This window comes from Erinaceus europaeus, chromosome 6, assembly GCF_950295315.1.
Source record: "Erinaceus europaeus chromosome 6, mEriEur2.1, whole genome shotgun sequence".
Taxonomy (NCBI): domain Eukaryota; kingdom Metazoa; phylum Chordata; class Mammalia; order Eulipotyphla; family Erinaceidae; genus Erinaceus; species Erinaceus europaeus.
The window spans coordinates 25,249,173-25,267,634 of NC_080167.1; the positions used below are offsets into that span (position 1 = coordinate 25,249,173).

At 36.9% G+C, this 18,462-nt stretch overlaps 1 protein-coding gene across 3 annotated transcripts in view; it reads right to left on the reverse strand.

Annotated features, from left to right (window-relative positions):
• The window catches only part of RYR2 (ryanodine receptor 2), an 820,963-nt gene that overhangs the window by 168,023 nt on the left and 634,478 nt on the right, over positions 1–18,462 (reverse strand). For all 3 annotated transcript variants that reach the window (XM_060191940.1, XM_060191939.1, XM_060191938.1), the window contains 8 exons: positions 15,573–15,742; positions 13,765–13,985; positions 11,031–11,121; positions 6,960–7,100; positions 5,614–5,777; positions 3,290–3,368; positions 2,597–2,686; positions 1,278–1,415 (listed from right to left, as the gene is read on the reverse strand). In XM_060191940.1, coding sequence (XP_060047923.1) covers positions 1,278–1,415; positions 2,597–2,686; positions 3,290–3,368; positions 5,614–5,777; positions 6,960–7,100; positions 11,031–11,121; positions 13,765–13,985; positions 15,573–15,742 — 1,094 coding nt within the window. The remainder of the gene's footprint in view (positions 1–1,277; positions 1,416–2,596; positions 2,687–3,289; positions 3,369–5,613; positions 5,778–6,959; positions 7,101–11,030; positions 11,122–13,764; positions 13,986–15,572; positions 15,743–18,462) is intronic.

Consider the following 18,462-nt stretch of genomic DNA (forward strand, 5'->3'; position numbering starts at 1 on the left):
TAAACAGCAGAATCAGGACCTGAAAGTAATTCTGTCTGATTCTCAAAAGTCCTTAAAATCCTTTAAACAAACTTTAAAAATTTTAATTGATGTATTTATTAGATAGAGACAGCCAGAAATCAAGAGGGAAGGGGGTAACAGAGAAAGAGAGAGACCTATAACACTGCTTCACCACTTTCGAAGCTTTCCCCTTGCAAGTGGGGACCCGTGGCTCAAACACGGGTCCTTGTGCACTGTAATGTGTGTGTTCAGCCGGGTGCACTATCAAGCAGCCTCAAATTCTTTACAGCAGACCTCAACATATTGCTCGATTTGTCTGCTGACATCTCCCTACCTCTGTCTTTACTCACTTAGCTGTAATCTCATCTACTTCCCTGGTTTCTCACATATGTACAAAGCCCCACTCCCAAGTCAGCACATATGCAATGTAGGTTTCAATTCCTATTCTGCCTGTTTGGCTGTATGAGTCTCCTCTTTATAAAAGGGCAGTTGCTAGGTTGTAGGTCTGCATCTCAACTATCTCACCAGCACACTGCTCATTAAGAACCAACTTCAGTTCTTACTAGAAAGAAGAAAGTCCTATTGGCAAGTGAATAGTAGCTAATGAATGACTCAAGATAACCTTTATTAGTAAAACATCAGGATCGTACAATTGAGCATTCCTAGCCAGAAAAAGTAAGGCTTGACAAGTAAATCCCAGTAAGTAAATTTCACTTAAAAAATAAATATGAAAGGGCCAGGTGATAGCGAACCTGGTTGAGTACACATGTTACAATACGCAAAGACCCAGGTTCAAGCTCCTGGTCCCCACCTTCAGGGAGAAAGCTTTGCAAGTGGTGAAGCAGGTCTGCAGATGTTTCTCGGTCTCCTTCCTTCTCTTCCTCTCCCCCTCTCAATTTCTGGCTGTCTCTATCCAGTAAATAAAGAATATGAATATTGTGTGTGTGTGTGTGTGTGTGTGTGTGTGTGTGTGTGTGTGTGAAATACTTGGTTTATTGCATCAAAGCAAAGGACCATGGGGAAAGAGAGGGATGAGGAAGAAAACTTTGGGGTCCTGGTGTGTAATGAAATTATACTCATGTGTCAATGGCTACACTGTAAACATTAACCCTCCCCAACCCCCCAAAAAAAATAAAGAAAAAAAGAAATATGACCCCATTCTAAATGTTAGTCTTTAGAACATTCAAATAATTTATTTTGGAAAACCCCAGTAATCAAACAAAAGATTTAAATGATTTTGAAACAGCATCAACAATAGATTCAACACTGATTCTTGCCTGACTTGTCTGAGAAATACGACGCGTCCGATTATAAAGGGCCATGCTATCTCCCTCCCGAGTCCTTTCAATTCTCCAGCCCCAAGCCAGCATCGTTTTTAAAGATTCTTTGATTGGCCAACGATAAATTTCTTTTTCCTAGAGACAAAAACAAAACAAAACAAACACACAAAGAGGAAAGAGAGAGAGAGAGAGAGAGAGAATAAGTGGGGGGTGGGAGAGAAATTGCAACAGACAATGAGATAATATGAACTTTAACAAAAATAAAATATTTGATGCTTGGTTATGAAAACAACTGCCACTATAAAAAACCATTTGATTATCATTCTTTATTTTAAAATTGAAAGAAAAGAAAGCCTCTGAAAGCAGAGTTTGAACTAATATTGAATTTTACTAATGCTACTTGAGGGAAATAGTTTCTTACAGCATGGATATAAATTTCCTTTAGCTTCCCAACTTCTGATATGTTGGAAAGAATTTAAAATTAGAAATGAGATGTTATAAAAAGTGTCAGAGTAAACTGTACATGTAGGAAGGCTTTTATTTTTCCTTTTTTTTTTTTTTTTTTGCTCCAGAGTTATCGCTGGGGCTCAGTGCCTGCATTACCACTACTAATCCACTGCTCCTAGAAGTTATTTTCCCATTTTGTTGCCCTTGTTGTCTCCCTTATTATTGTTATTGTTGTTAAAGCTGTTGTTGTTGGATAGGACAGAGAGAAATCCAGAGAGGAGGGGAAGACAGAGAGGGGGAGAGAAAGATAGACACCTGCAGACCTGCTTCACCACCTGCGAAGCGACAACCCTGCAGGTGGGAAGCTGGGGGCTTGAACCGGAATCCTTATGCCAGTCATTGTGCTTTGCGCCATGTATGCTTAACCCGGTGCGCTACTGGCCGGCCTCAGGAAGGCTTTTCTAACATCAAAGAGAGAAGTAACTTCTTCATAAGCATCACTTTTGAAAAATCCTTACCACTTCATTAGATAAGATATTGGTGTTCCTCAATAAAGCAACATACATAGAAACTTATAAATAACAAACAAAAGTAAAATACTATCTCTTATCAAGAAATAACTTTCTATAAAGTCTTTATGGATTATTTTACATTTAGGAGATGAATACACAAGTAACTGGAAGAGAGAATAACCAATATCCACAGGAAATGGGAAGAAAAAGAAAAAGAAAAAACACATGATAAATGTAGGACCTTTGAATAAAGGCAAATATAATGTAATATATATATATATATATAACCTTTTAATAAGAAGTCACACAAAAACGAAACCTCCACCCCCCACCCCAAATAAAAAAAAAAAAACTTACCTTTTCAGATAATAGCTTATATGGCTTCATTAATGGTTGAACTTTTGATGAGTCTGAATATATTTCTCCATAAATCCATCCATTGGCCAACTGAAAATTAACAGTGATTTTTTTTTTTTAGAATCAGTAATAAAAAAAAAAGTGTGGATCTATATATGTTCAGGTCTGTATTTGATAAGATATATTCTAAAATGAACCAAGTTAAGGCTTAACATTTGGATTTTATCCAGTATTAATAGTCAATATTGAGATTTGTAGAGCCAAGTAGTAGCTAAACCCAGAGTTATCATTTCTTCAGAAAGTCCTTGATGATTACTTTTTATTTCTTACACAATGTCAATTTACAAACTCTATTTATGATTTGATTCATATATGGGGTTGTTGGAACAGTCATGATGCATTTTTGCCTTGAAAAACACATAAGGGCTTTTCTGATAGCCCAATATACTTGAATTCTGAAGGCTGAGATTTTTATGAACACAACTATTCTTACTTATGTATGCATTATATGGCTGTTAATGGCAGGACTAGCAAAGTCTTCGCAAGTTGTAATTCAATGGCCTTTCCTAATATAGACAAGACTCTCACCTTGAAGTAGAAAACTGCCATGCTCAAAGATATATGAGCAGAGATCAGTCACTAGGTAATAGTCACATTCAGTAATAAATTAGAATGTTAGCCCCTGACTTTTACCTTGTCCATTGACCATTTGTCATGCGAATGTTCTGCATATTTGTTAATGAAGTATTCCAATTTCTCAGGAATTGTAATACTATGAGAAAAATAGAGGGAAAAAAAATGCTTGGTTTTCACAAAAGCAACAGATCGTATTAATAAAACAGCTTAAGTTCCATCTAATGCATAACTGTTAAAGTTATTTTCACACGGCATTGCTTTTTTTTTTTTTTTTTACTGTAGCAATGGTGTTGGAAATGTCTAGCAAATAATTTTTTTTCAGTTCATCTTACAATGATTCATGCTTTATTATGCAATCATATGTTATATATAATAAAAGCTATACATAGCTAAAATAATTAAAATACAAGCTAAATAATTAAAATATAATCAAATATGAGGAGAATCGATTGCACCAAAAAGTATCAAAAACTAAATCAAGATTTGGTTAGATTCAACAAGTTTAAACACACTCTTCTGCCCTGTAGTCATTACTCGAGTACATTTTTCCATTAGTCTTTTCTGCAACAGTTATAAATGACTAAAAGTCTGCTAAAATTTGAGTGTTCCATAATTTAAATATACTATGGTCTCAAACTAATTTTGTACAATTATTGATGTGTTAATGATTCAAAATATTAATGACTTGCATATAACATTATAAATGTTACTAATCTGTATTACAGAGAAAAGTAATGAACCAATTCATGCTTTATAATTTTGGTACATTTATTCTGATTCCTTTCAGGTTTAAATAAACATGACTGAATACCACTGATAGTCAGTTTGATAGCAAACATAAGACTTGGGAATATCAAATATATCCATGAATGGAAAATTATATATATATATATATCCCTAATGAATATAATTTATCAATGCAATTTAACTTGAGAGAATTTTGAATATAATACAGTGTAATTACATAACTTACTGTTCTTTTCCATCAATGTTTTGTGTCAATTATACTACATGACATAAGACTTGACTACATGACTTCATACTTAAGAAACTTTATGTAAGATTATTAATATGTAGAAGTTATTGAAATTACTATGTAAAGCTAATCTGCTTTACTTTCTCTGCTAAGAAGTACCCGACAGAACAAGAATATACATTCCCCCAAAACTTACTGCTAGATTTAATTAATCCATATCCAAACTATGACAATGTTTTTATGTAATTTAAAAACCTTGGATTATATACTGTACTTTAACAAACCACGAACTTACCCATGTAGGAATGTGAACACATGGCATTTTGATTTTACTTACTTTGGAAGAGGTACAAAGGTTCAATCACATAAGTCAAATACTGGGGGGTAGATTCTTTTCTCACAGGACTGTCATCAAATACCAAACATGCAAATTTAAGGCATTATCAAAATAATGACACACCACTCCAGTTGAAATTTTGATCTGGTTATACAAATTCAACCAGCTGGGGGTAATCACACCAAAGCCTGAAAGCTGAACTCCCAAGTAAATTCAGATGTCTTGAACAGTAAGGAAGTGATCACTTGCTAACTGTTCCTGGCAAGCTACCATAGAATCAGTAAGATAATGTGGTATGAAGTGACAGTGTTCTAAATGAGAAACTATGATCTTACTTTAAATAGTAATAACAATAGCTGTGAGACACTAAACAATTGAAGTGCGTAAAGATCCTCTCTATAGAACAATTCATGCAACTAAGTATAGATAAGAGGTCTCCGGGATATGAAGACATGTTTTTCTCTGTAGTTAAGGTTGTCACATTGCAATCTTAGTGTAGGCTCAATTTCCCACAAGTGCTCTCATCTGCTATTCCCTTCTACCTCATGCTGTGCTTTATGGTGCTGAACAGCAGCAGCTAATTCTAGGTCCTGCTGAGATATTGTGATGCTGAAGCGATATCCCAAACTCACAGAAACAGCTTCCCACTGCATGCTGGCCTCATCCTGAGTCAAAGACAGTACACAGACATGCTGGCCTCATCCTGAGTCAAAGACACTACACAGAGGTCAGCTGCAATTATTAATCAACATTTAGGGTGAAATTTCATCTAAAAATAAAAACAGATAAACTTTTCCTGAATCTCATTACTAGTGACATCATCAGGTGATTGCATAGAGAGAATCCAAGCTATTTTAAGGTACCCGAGAGGGGACATCTTCCCTATTTCTGATACTTTTTTTTTGTATCACTTGTATCATCAGTTTACCAAGGAAAGGGATCCCTATTAAAAGGATACCAATTCAAAGGGGGCATGGATTAGAGAAAGTTCACTTTAGTACCTTATTCAATTTCAGACTTCACACATCATTTACAATAAAAATCTGCTGCAATAGAAAGAGTCCATACTTTGAGGTATCAACAGGTTGTGGATTAAAGTTCCCTTCAGAATCCATTGATGACTGTTTTTCCATCATACTGACATAATTTGACTCCATGTAGTCTGGAGGCAAAGCTCCCGCAACTGCACTCAGGCAAGGCAGTGCCAGTTTGAAAAGTTCTTGTTCATATTTCTGGAGAGAAATGGAGTGCCAAAAGCACGGTGTTATTATTTAGCAAAACTCAACATGGTCACCATAGCTGAAATAACTCCCAACAGCAATTCAGTACGAAAAGAATCCATTTTTAGTATATAATCACAGATCAACACCTCCCTAGTGGGTAGCAAACTTCCAGCTATGTCACTCCAGTAATCTAATAATGTTTTGCTGGGAGTTTGAATGGATTTTGACTAGTAAGTTAAGCATAAGGATACGCTCAAGTCTTCTGAATGTATACAAACTCGTTATAAATATGACAGCAACAAAGGAATGTCACATATATGAAGTTAACACCACACAGAAGCACTTAGATCTCCATAGCAGCAAAGCAGAAAAAGTAGAAGGTCCTAAGATTGAACTCTTTTTGTTTTTTGTCTTCAGGGTTATTGGCGGGGCTCCATGCCTGCACCATGAGTACACTGCTCCTTGGAGGCTACTTTTTTCCTTTTGTTGCCCTTGTTGTTTTATCACTGTTGTGGTTACTATTGTTGTTGTTATTGATGTCTTTGTTGTTGGCTAGGACAGAGAGAAATGGAGAGAGGCAGGGAAGGCAGAGGGGAGAGAGAAAGATAGACACCTGCAGACCTGCTTCACTGCTTGTGAAGCAACTCCCCTGCAGGTGGGGAGCCAGGGGCTTGAACCGGAATCCTTACACTGGTCCCTGTGCTTTGCGCCACATGTGCTTAACCTGCTGAGCTACCGCCAGACCCCCAGATTGTACTCTTTTTATATGTAGCAAGGTTTTTTTTTTTCTTTTTCTTTCTTTTTTTTTTTTTTCTGGCTTTGTACATTTATGAAGGTAACTAGTTAGGCTTTGAAGCCAAACATCCAAACACACCAGTAATGTATCAATCTATGTGCATAATTTCTTGAAATACTTAAAGCAATTTTAAATTCAAGAAGTGTTACAAACACACAAGGAGCATGCTATCATAATGATAATGTGAACACAATAGAAATTGTGCTCTCACTATTTTACAATGTTATAATATGTTTTATAAAAAGAGAAAATTATAACTATGTAAATCAAAATTATAACTATGATAACCAAAGGTAGTACTCTAGAAGGAATATTATAAGAAATGCCATCGTATCTAGAACCAATAGTCTTTGAATTGTTTTCACTTGAGAAAAACCACAAAAAAGCTGAATTACCTTTTGAGATAGGGCATCAAAAATGCCCCAGAACAGCTTTCTTGATAAGTGCAATTCTTCTTCAGAGGCAGCTCCAAAGTTGCCCCAGCCTCCGGGTAGGCAGTAATATTTCCAGCATCTTTCATAGTGATTTGTCAGCAGCTATTTGGGAAAACAGTTACAAAGAGAATGTGATAAAGAATAGCCTAGGGGAGCTGGGAGGTAGCGCAGCGGGCTAAGTGCACATGACACATGGCACAAAACGCGACCGGGAGTAAGGATCCCAGTTCAAGCCCCCTGCTCACCACCTCCAGGGTGTAGTAGCTTCACAAGTGGTGAAGCAGGTCTGCAGGTGACTACCTTTCTTTTTTTTTTTTTAATATTTATTTTATTTATTTATTCCCTTTTGTTGCCCTTGTTGTTTTATTGTTGTAGTTATTATTGTTGTTGTCATTGTTGGATAGGACAGAGAGAAATGGAGAGAGGAGGGGAAGACAGAGAGGAGGAGAGAAAGATAGACACCTGCAGACCTGCTTCACCGCCTGTGAAGTGACTCCCCTGCAGGTGGGGAGCCGGGGTTCGAACCGGGATCCTTATGCCGGTCCCTGTGCTTTATGCCACCTGTGCTTAACCCGCTGCGCTACAGCCCGACTCCCGGTGACTACCTTTCTACCCCTCTGTCTTCTCCTCCTCTCTCGATTTCTCTCTGTCGTATCCAACAACAACAAGTGCAACAAGAGGGAAAAAATGATGGCCTCTGGGAGTAGTGGATTCATAGTGCAGGCACGGAGTCTCAGTAATAACCCTGGAGGCAAAAAAATATATATATATCCTTCATATTATTTTTTAAGTTTGTCTCTTTCTCCTTGCCTCCAGGGTTATCACTAGAGCTCGGTGTCTACACTACAAATCTACTGCTCCTTGGAGGTTGTTTTATTTCTTCATTTTAGGACAGAGAGAAATTGAAAGAAAAGAGTGAGAGAAAGAGGGAGAGAGAAAGATAGACACCTGCAAACCTGCTTCACCATTTGTGAAATGTCACCCCTGCCGGTGGGAAGCGGGGGCTAGAACCAGGATCCTTGCACAGGTGCTTAGTACTATGTGAGCTTAACCAGGTGCACCAAGGCCCGGCCCCCTTAAGTTTCTGTATGACATCCTAATACAGTGTAATTAAATGAAACTACCCAATTTCACAGTAATCATTTTGAAGAATTCTATTTCCCCATCTACTGTGCTTCTTTCAAATAGAATACTGATGATAGCATGTGCCACAAATCCAGTTTTCTAAATAACTATTTTCAGCGTCATTCTTTATGAAGGTTTTTGGTCATCAATGTGTCCCTGAGTTCTACTTTATCTGTTGTTGCGTATTCAAAAATTTATGAGTTGTTCGAGCCAACACTCCCCACCTGCAGCCAGCATTCTTCTCAATCTGTGAAGCTGATCTGCAGGTGTCTATCTTTTTCTCCCTTTCTATATACCCCTCCCATCTCAATTTCTCTGTGTCCTACTGAATAAAAAGAAAAAAAAAAAGAAAGAAGGAAGGAAAGGAGGGGGAAAAGAGGGGAAAAGGAAGGAAAGATGGAAGGAAAGAAGGAAGGAATAGAAAGAAAAAAATGGCAGTCAAAAGCAGTGGATTTTTAGTGCCTCCATGAGCCCCCTGGAAGAAAGAAGAAGAGGCAGAGGAAGAAGAAGAAGGAGGAGGAAGAGGAGGAGGAGGAAGGAGGAGGAGGAGGAGGAGGAGGAAGGAGGAGGAGGAGGAGGAAGGAGGAGGAGGAAGGAGCAGGAGGAGGAGGAGGAAGAAGGAGGAGGAGGAAGGAGGAGGAGGAGGAGGAGGAAGAAGGAGGAGGAGGAGGAGGAGGAAGGAGGAGGAGGAGGAGGAAGGAGGAGGAGGAGGAGGAGGAAGGAGGAGGAGGAGGAGGAAGGAGGAGGAGGAGGAGGAGGAAGGAGGAGGAGGAGGAGGAAGAAGGAGGAGGAGGAGGAAGAAGGAGGAGGAAGAGGAAGAGGAGGAGGAGGAGGGGAAGGGGAAGGGGAAGGGGAAGGGGAAGGAGGAGAAGGAGAAGAAGAAGAGGAAGAAGAAAAAAGGGGAAAATAAATTGTAAGTTGCTACTTTCTGAATTCCATATACTTTAACAAAGCGACTGATACTTGAGCCACCCAAAGGCATATATAAGTATGTCATGTCTCTTAGGATACAGCAGCAGACTTTGTTGATGCCTGAGGCCCCAAGGTTCCAGACTCAAATCAACATAAGCCAGAGCAGAGCCATGATGTGGCTAAAGTGAAAAAAAAAAGGAAAAAAAAAAAGGAACAATTTTGCTTCCACTCTACCTATCTTTAAATTACCACACTTCACAATTTGTCTCAGTAAACTTCTCAAACTGCTCTCCTCCAAAAACTCATTTGCTTTATTGGAATCTAAGGATACAATTTATCATCTCGTCTGTGATGTTTCCTAAATTTTCAGCTGTGTAGATTTTAATTGCTTAAGACTAAACTGCAAGTTCAAAGCTAAGAACAGAATCTTTCAACAATTCGGTAGCTATCTGAGTAAATTACTTCCTCTGAAAGTAAATGTATAGTCAGAAGTTTATGCAAATAAGTACAATGATTTTTCAGTACAAGGTATAATTTTTGAGTTTTCTTTTTGTATATCTAAGAAAGGAAATAAATTTATATTGTTATTAAAGTTAACAGCATCTTACTATAGAAAATATCTCTTCTAGGGATCGGGGTGGTGGCAAGCCTGGTTGGACACAACCATTACAATGCACAAGGACTAGGGTTCAAGCCCCTGGTTCCCATCTTCAGGGAGGAGGCTTCACAAATGGTGAGACAGTGCTGCAGGTGTCTCTCTGTCTCTCTCCTCCCCTCTCAATGTCTTCCTGTTTATATTAAAAATAAATAAAGATTTTAAAAATTACTTTCTTAAAAAAAGAAAATCTTTTCTAATGTGGTCTCACTTTTAATCACAAAACACAATATATACCCATTAGAAATCATAAAAAACCATTGAGATATAATTTTATAGGATTTAAAGTCTTATCTATATATATTATACTTATGTAATTCAGAGGAGTTTATCACTATATCTTCTGTATCACAATAAACATATAAGGATAATGTATCTTTTTTCAGGTATTTTGAATTTTTTTTTGTATCAACAAAACTGTACATGTCTGAGGTACCAAGTTCCATACCTGGCACTGAATATGTCACAGCTAAGTCATGCTCTTGTTTTGCTCTGTTTTTGTTTTTGTTGTTGTTGTTTTTAGTCTCTCTTATAAAAAACAAATACATGCTTAAAACTTTTAATTACAAAGTTTTGATGAAAAAGGAAAATCACAGAAAATATTATATAAGTCTTAAATATTCAGATCCATCTAACATTCAGATCCAGAGTCTGGATTGAGATATTGGATATTAGGGAAATATTGGGATGCATTGGATCAACCTTCTCGTGGTGCATCCCGTGAGTCCCCATTCATTGGGGAAACTGACGATCCCTCCTAGCCGACTGAATCCACATGGATCCCAGTCACTTTCAAAGCCAGCAACGAGCAGCTCCTGACAGCTTTCAACCTGACCTGTTGACTGGCTACGGAAGAATGGCAAACACTAGAAGAAGAAGGGGAATATTCCCATGTAAGTAAGTAATATTCCCATGGAACTTAGTCATTCAGAAAGAAGAGCTGGGCAAAGATGTTAGTGGCTTTTTTATATTCTGTGACAAACTATCACTTTACATAAAGAAAGGTTGTCTTTGAATCCTATGAGATGATATTCAGAAACTACCATTTGATTGCAAATTAGAAAATATTTTTTACCTGTTCTTTATCCTGCAACATTGCTATTTTAGATGAGTTTTTATCATCTAAATATTTTCTAGTGTAATAATATTTTATATCATTTATTAATCTATTTTCAGCTAATGTGCACATATACATAACTAAATAGCCACTTCAAAATTGAAAGAAATTATCCAGCAAAAAAGATCAAATCTGATATATTGAACAGATATATAAACCTTGTAATAGGAAACAAATTTGAGAAGGCAGTAATTAGATTACCATAAACATTTTCTACAGTTACCTTAAGAGGCATCTTTGCATGTTCATTTAGTAATGGAACATCAAATACTAATCTTCTGAGTAAGTGTTGCATCATAGATGGTCTTAATTGGCTGGAGGGCAAAGAAGTTAATTTTAATAATACAGGAAAACATATCTACATGAAATAATTTATTAAACTGAAGTATTTCCATCATTACAGCATCTATACACACACACACACAAATGTATTGATATGTTAGATGTTCCTAATCAAAGACTACCCAATAGTTATATAATTTTACAAAAGGTTATGTAACTTCTGCATCCCTATAGGTCTGAGCTCACATTCTGTGGTCACAGCTAGGGAAATTCCAGGCTGCACTAATTTCAGGACCCATCTTCCTAGGGTGGTAGGTATGCTGTCCAACCTTCCTTCCTTCAGATAATAGAACATTTCTTACTATTGGGTTTTTTAAAATATTTATTTATTTACTTATTTTCCTCTTTGTTGCCCTCTTTTATTGTTGTTGTTGTAGTTGTAGTTATTGTTATTGATGTCGTCACTGTTAGATAGGACAGAGAGAAATGGAGAGAGGAGGGGAAGGCAGAGGGGATGCGAAAGATAGACACCTGCAGACCTGCTTCACCACCTGTGAAGTGGCTCTCCTGCAGGTGGGGAGCAAGGGGCTCCAACTGGGATCCTTAAGCCGGTACTTGCACTTAGCGCTACTTAACCCACTGCACTACTGTCGAATCCCTCCATACTATTGTTTATCCACACTGAAGGCAAGGTCCTATAGGGGCCCACAAAGGGACCCATATATTGTTCCTGACAGATGACCAGTGACTGTGGAAAAAGCAATCTGTTAGAAGTCTAGGCCCATTACATCTGTGTGGGAAGTCCAGGACTCCCTGACTAGGGCCCCAGGTGATGGGGTGGCCTGGTAGTGACTAAAGAGTTGTCATTAAAGTATGCCAGTCCCTTGCCCTTATTCAGCTTTTGTAGTCCTTACTTTCTTTGTCTGACAAGGTAGGTTAACTTTAGAGTGATTGAGGGTTGTTAAAAACCAATTGTAAAAGGAGTAGGTGAGGAGGGTATCTAGGTCTATGTAGAAACTATTTCATTAGGTACTTTATGGCTCCTGTGCTGAATAAGGGCTCCAGATCAAATAGATGGGGTTTACATTTAACAATATTTATATACTTTCCCCATATTTTGGAGCTACTCTCTTCCCTGATCCAGCTTCCTAGTCCCTTTTCCAACTATGACACTATCTCCCCAGACAATAACTTGGGTCCACCCACATATTAGCTGTCAGGCTCAGGAAAAAACTAATAAAGTCATGGGCCCCTTGGAATATACCTAAAATAGACCTACTAGCTTTTTCCAAAATGGAGACCTCCAAATCATCATCTGCAATATTCCTGCCTTTAGGTTCATCATTAGTCAACAATTTGTTCTGCTTTATATGTTAACTCTTTTTTCAGCCACCAGGTTCCAGATGCTACCATGATGCCAATCTGACTTTCCAGGGCAGACAACCCCCTCCACCCCATGTATCCTGGGGCCCCACCTCCCCAGATCCCTGCCCCACTAGGGAAAAAGATAGACAGGCTGGGCGTATGGATTGACCTGCCAACTCCCATGTTCAGCGGGGAAGCAATTACAGAAGCCTTTCATCCTTTTCTACATCCCATAATGATCCTGAATCCATACTTTCAGAGGAATAAAAAATAGGAAAGCTTTCAAGGGAGTGGATTGGATACAGAATTCTTGTGGTGGGAACTCTGTGGAATTGTACCCCTATTATCCTATGGCCTTGTCAATACTTCTATTTTATAAATTAAAAAAAAAAAATTAAAAAGTTATCTTTCTAACTTATTTCTGTCCCCTTGATATGAAGACACCTTATTTTATAGGAGCTCTTTTACCCCTTCCCTTTCCAAGCACTCAAAATAGAAGACTTGATTGTACCCTGAGGCCTTACTCCATTCAATTAGTAAATGCTTCTGCCCTCGCTCCAGTGAGCAGGAAGGATATTCAGTGATTAGATGAGAAGCAGAAAGAATATAGAATGAAGGAACAAGAGAAAAATAAACAGAGAGACAGAAACGAGTGGAAAGAAAACTAATATGTGGCAAATATTTTATGTATCAGGCAATGCTAAATGCTTCACCCTCTTTAATATTAAGATAAGATATAAAAGAAAGGTATTTGATCTCATTTTACAGAATTTTGAGTGTTAGAAAGTTGTAGAAATAATTTCCCAATATCTCACTTTCTTCAGTTCCACTTGGCTTCTAAACCCAAATAATCCACTATAAGTGAATACTTTTTTTTTAAGTGAATACTTTTCATGCACAGTTGTAAAAAGCAAACAAAGAACCAAAACAAAAACCATCACCTTAGGCAGGAGCTTAAGAACTTGTCACTTTTCTATTTGTCTGAACTCCTACAGAAAGTGATATTTTGTTTGACTTTCCTAGTAAGATATCTGAACAAGTCTATCTAGAGAAAGTTGTAAGGGTGTAAGAAATATTTTACCTTCATCATTGTCATCTCTAAATAATACATGGTATGATATTATTTCAAATATATTTCATACATTAATTTTTTCTTTTTTTTTTTTTTTTGGAGAGGTTAGAACTGGTTTAAACTAAATATAAGTGGATTAAATTTTGGTTGAAAAATTTTTTCCAAAAATCCCAATAGTTTGTTAAGGATCCTCTTTGGTAAGGCAAAATAACATAGCATAGGATGAGTGTCCACTTACCCACAAATAGAGAGTAAACAAACTTCTATGGAATCTCGTTGAGCTTTGGTAAGCGAGCACCCCTTTGAAAGTCTATACACGGTATGAAGTAATGAATCGATGAGGGAAGCATGGTGCTCTGTGCCAGCAAAAAGAGGAGCACATCTTGTTAACAAAGGCAATACAGCTGTGCAAAGGTACCGATTCAGGGCCAAAGCCATGTCTGTAGCACTTAAAGCAGCCTGGGAAAAACAATTAAAGAACAGAATAGTCATTTGTTTTTGGCAAGATACAGCTTTCAAAGGGATCAATATATTGATATAAAATTCTACCATCTAGAAAATTACAGAAAAACAGAAATGGGACTTAATTGATTTTGTCACCAAAAGTAATAAACTTTTAATGATTATATATATATATATATATATATATATATATATATATCCTCAAAAAGCCTCAGAGGTTCATATTCTATAATCAAATGCTAACTACAGGATAAATGTAAAATAAAGAAACTAATATGCCAGGGTGTGAATAATTTACATGGAGAGGAAAGACAAAGGAAGGTATTGTCATAATAGAGCTCATATTCACTATTTCTTCCTGAATTCTATAAAGTAATATTACTTATAGTTTATTTAATATTACTTATAGTTTGTTCATGTCTGTCATTACCTAGAATCAAATGTTGATTGTCTATCACTTGTATTATTTAAAGTTAATTTTATTTGAACACACCCAATACAGGGAAACAAAATTTCACTTTAATTTTTATTATTCTCCTCTCATTGCTTTCATGAAAGAGATATTGTCAACTCAAGATATAATTTCCTCTGAAAGCAAAATGATACATTTAACTTAAAGGAACAGAAGGCATTTTTAGTGCTACTAGAATAATGCTTAGAACTCTGTCTTGTTCTGCCAGGTTTCAAATAGTAGATTATTTACACTGATGATGGCAGATCTGTCATCTGAACTATTCAATCTACTTTTAACCTATCTTTATATTAACCAATGAAAATACCCAGATGATATTTTTTAACGATATAAAATAAGTCTTTTGAACAGATTTATTCAATAATACATGATTAACACAACAAACTAAGTCATCCCAGTCTAAAATCCTACATGATCTAAGTGATAAATGGAAACTTTTTTCCCCCCTGGTTTTGAGCTGTTATTTTTTTTTCCCCACCTGTCCTGTACTTTTTTTTTTCTGCCAAATTATTTTATTGAAGGAATAATGGTTGACAGTACAGTTTATAGGTTTTTTCAAAAGCACTTTCACCCCTAACTTAGGTCATTTTCCACCATCATGGCAGGATATTTTAATGGACATAAGTCAACTACATCTATTTTTTTAATTTCTTTATCGGGGAATTAATGTTTTACATTTGACAGTAAATACAATAGTTTGTACATGCATAACATTTTCCAGTTTTTCATATAACAATACAACCTCCACTCAACCACATCTATTAAGCGTTCATACTATAACTGTTTTCACTGAGAGGCATAATCATTTAAGATAACTCATAGATTAACAAGAGCAAATGGAACCTCTCAAATTAGGGTTACATCAGCATTTTTTCTTTCCTAGAACCTGATCAGAATTTTTATCCTGTTCTTAAGGTTGCCCATACATCTCAGTCACTAATCAGTAAGTTTCCTGTGAAGATGATTTTATTTGTTTATCCACTGCTTCCATGAAAATATAGATAAATGTTTGCTGACAATGAATAAATGAATTCATCTATCTATGGATGACTATACATAAACTTAAGGTTGAAGAGTGAATATATAAGGAAATAAGTTGCCAAGATTATTACCGTATCTAGAGAAGCAGCAGCCCGGAGATCTGGTAAAAAGCCAACCTCAAGAAGATGGAGGAGGAAGTCTTGAACTTCAATTCCATAGACCCTGTCAAGGAACAAAACCATGGCTGCCTTGTGATCTGGGCAAAACCCTGCAGACATATCAGGTTCCACTACGTTCCCATCTAAAAGAGAGAAGGTAGCATGTTGTTAATGGTCATGTGTGTGGTTCATTACATAGGTTACAAATAGCTTCTTTCTAACCTTCTAATGTTTTAAGTAAAGTCATCAGTTGAATGGCTTTGCAAACAGTAAAGCCATAAATAATTGGAGATTATCTAAGGAAAGACAGCAGTACAACTTAAATCCAAGTGATTTACATGTCGTTTGGGTATATATGACATATATGAGGTATACACAGAATTTTGCTAGATACTGAGAAACAAAAAGGCATCCCAAACTTTGTAAAACTTGGAGTAAATACCACCAAAGGTGAGATTGTGAAGTAGAATTTCCCATTTTCAAGAAGCAGATCCTTTGTTAAGTATTAGTGAAACTCATCTTGATATACATACTTATGGCCTAGACAATTGCCAAATGATGAAACCAGTTTAACATTCAAAGAAAATATTTCCTTAGGGGTACATGACATGTAAAACACTTTGCAAAGTGACATCATTTTCTTTATCAGTAGTTAATGCTTTATTCTGATACAAACTGTTGAGCTCTATAGTGTAACTCTATAGAATCACGGGTTTGGTTGTCACTAATATGAGAAACTGTGGAACTATTTGCTAATTTAAAACATTGGAGAATTTGTTTGTTTCCTTCTTGGACATATGTTATTATGCAAATAGAAATAGTGAGTAACTCCTTGAGATAAAATAAAATTTTATTTTAAAACACTCATTCAAGTTGACTTTAATTTTAAGGTTTCTATCTCCCTTGGACTGAATACTTACTAACTTGTTATAGTTGCTTTATTTTCACTATCTCCTCAAACACACTAAAGACAAAAAAATTGATACACTGCCTCCTGTTGGATTTCTGGCATTTAAATTGGTGTGTGGGGGGGTTTGGGGGGGGGGAGACTAGTACCATTTCCTTTATCCTGTATTTGTTACTAGAATTTATTGCCTTGCAGTCTGTCCAAACCTGACTGCCTTGAATCACCAGAACAGAAGGTCTACTTTTTATATGTGTTTGTACCTTAATTGATCTAACCCTAAGCCTAACCCTTTCCTTTTTCATTGTCATTCTGGATCATGCTCTTGCTCTAGAACAATCATACTATAATTTTTTTAAGTTCTTTCCTAATACTGAGTGGGTCAAAAAAAACTAATCTATAGAGGCAAACTCCATGCCCTAAATGTAGAATATAAAATAGCAATTGTTACTGATAATTGGTGATGCTCAAGAGCCAACAGATATTAAAACACAAAGAAACATTGCTGACTTACATCCCAAAGATTATTTAAAATGCACACCACACCAAATAAACACAGATACGTTTCTGCCTAGGTTTTTCATAAAAGGAAAGTGGCAAGAAAAAAAATAATAAAAGAGAGTAGACAGTTGACAGTGACTAATGTATTGTATTTAGAAGTAACTTTCATTGTGAAAGATCTTCATACTCAAAGAAATCCTCTAAGTACCAAGGAAGATAATATACTGCATACTTAGAAAGAAAACAGAATAAAGTAATATTATATCAGTAAAAATTAGAAGAACAACTTGAAAATTTAGTAAGACTGGCATAGGCAAATAACTGGAGGGGGGGTAGATGGCATAATGGTTATGCAAAGAGACTCTCATGCCTGAGGCTCCTAAGTGCCAGGTTCAATCCCCCGCACCACAATAAGCCGGAGCTTTGCTGTGCTCTGGTGTTTCTCTCTGTGTCTTTCTCTCTCTACATCTCTCTCAAAAATAAAATAATAAAATAACTTTAAAAAACAAGATAACTGGAGGAAAATGAAAGGAGGTTTGTAGAGACCTGGGGTGCAATTATGAAAAGAACATCTACAGATAAATAAAGGACACAAAAGCTGGATAAGGGCAAGAGATTGGCTCACTTTAAGGATAGCCTTTTAGGTCAATACGAGACTACCCCATCATCTGGGGCCCTAGCCAGAGAATCCTTGGATTCCCACATAGATATGATAGGGCTAGGCATCTAATAGATCTCTCCACCATCACTGGTGACTTCCATCAGGAACAGCATCATAAGCCCTCCTGTTGGCCTTTCTAGGACTTTGCCCTCACTGTAGAACAGCAGTGGTAAGGACTCTCCACTTTCCAAAGGGAGGCTGGGTCAGCCTAACCTGCTACTTGAAGAAGACTGGTCCTGAAATGAGTACAACCTAGAATGTTCCTAGCTATGACCTTGGACTGCAAGTTTAGACTGACAGGGACTCAGAGGTTACATAGGTTCCTGTGCTAAATATGAATAGATATGGGCTCTATGTCAGATTGATGGGGTAAACAGTTAGTTAATCGTATTTATATACTTTCTTCATATTTGGGAGCTACTCTTTGCCCATACTCAGCTTTCTAAGAAAGTCCTATTGTCAACCCAGACAACGTTTTTACTCCACCTGTATGGCAGCTATCAGGCTCAGGCAAAAATTACTTAAGTCATGGTCCCCTTGGAACAGACCTAAATAGACTTCCAAGCTTCTTTCCTCCCGAAGACCCCAATTTTATTTACTCTAGTACTACCTTTAGGTTCCTGTGTATTACATTTGTCCTGCTTTATATCTTACTGTCTTCCCACCATTAAGTTGCAGATACTACTGTGATTCCATCCTGACTTCCTTGGGCAGATGACCTCACCAATGTGTCCCAAAGTCTCCTCTCTCTAGGGAACAATAGAAATAGGCTGTGTGTATGGATTGACCTGCCAATG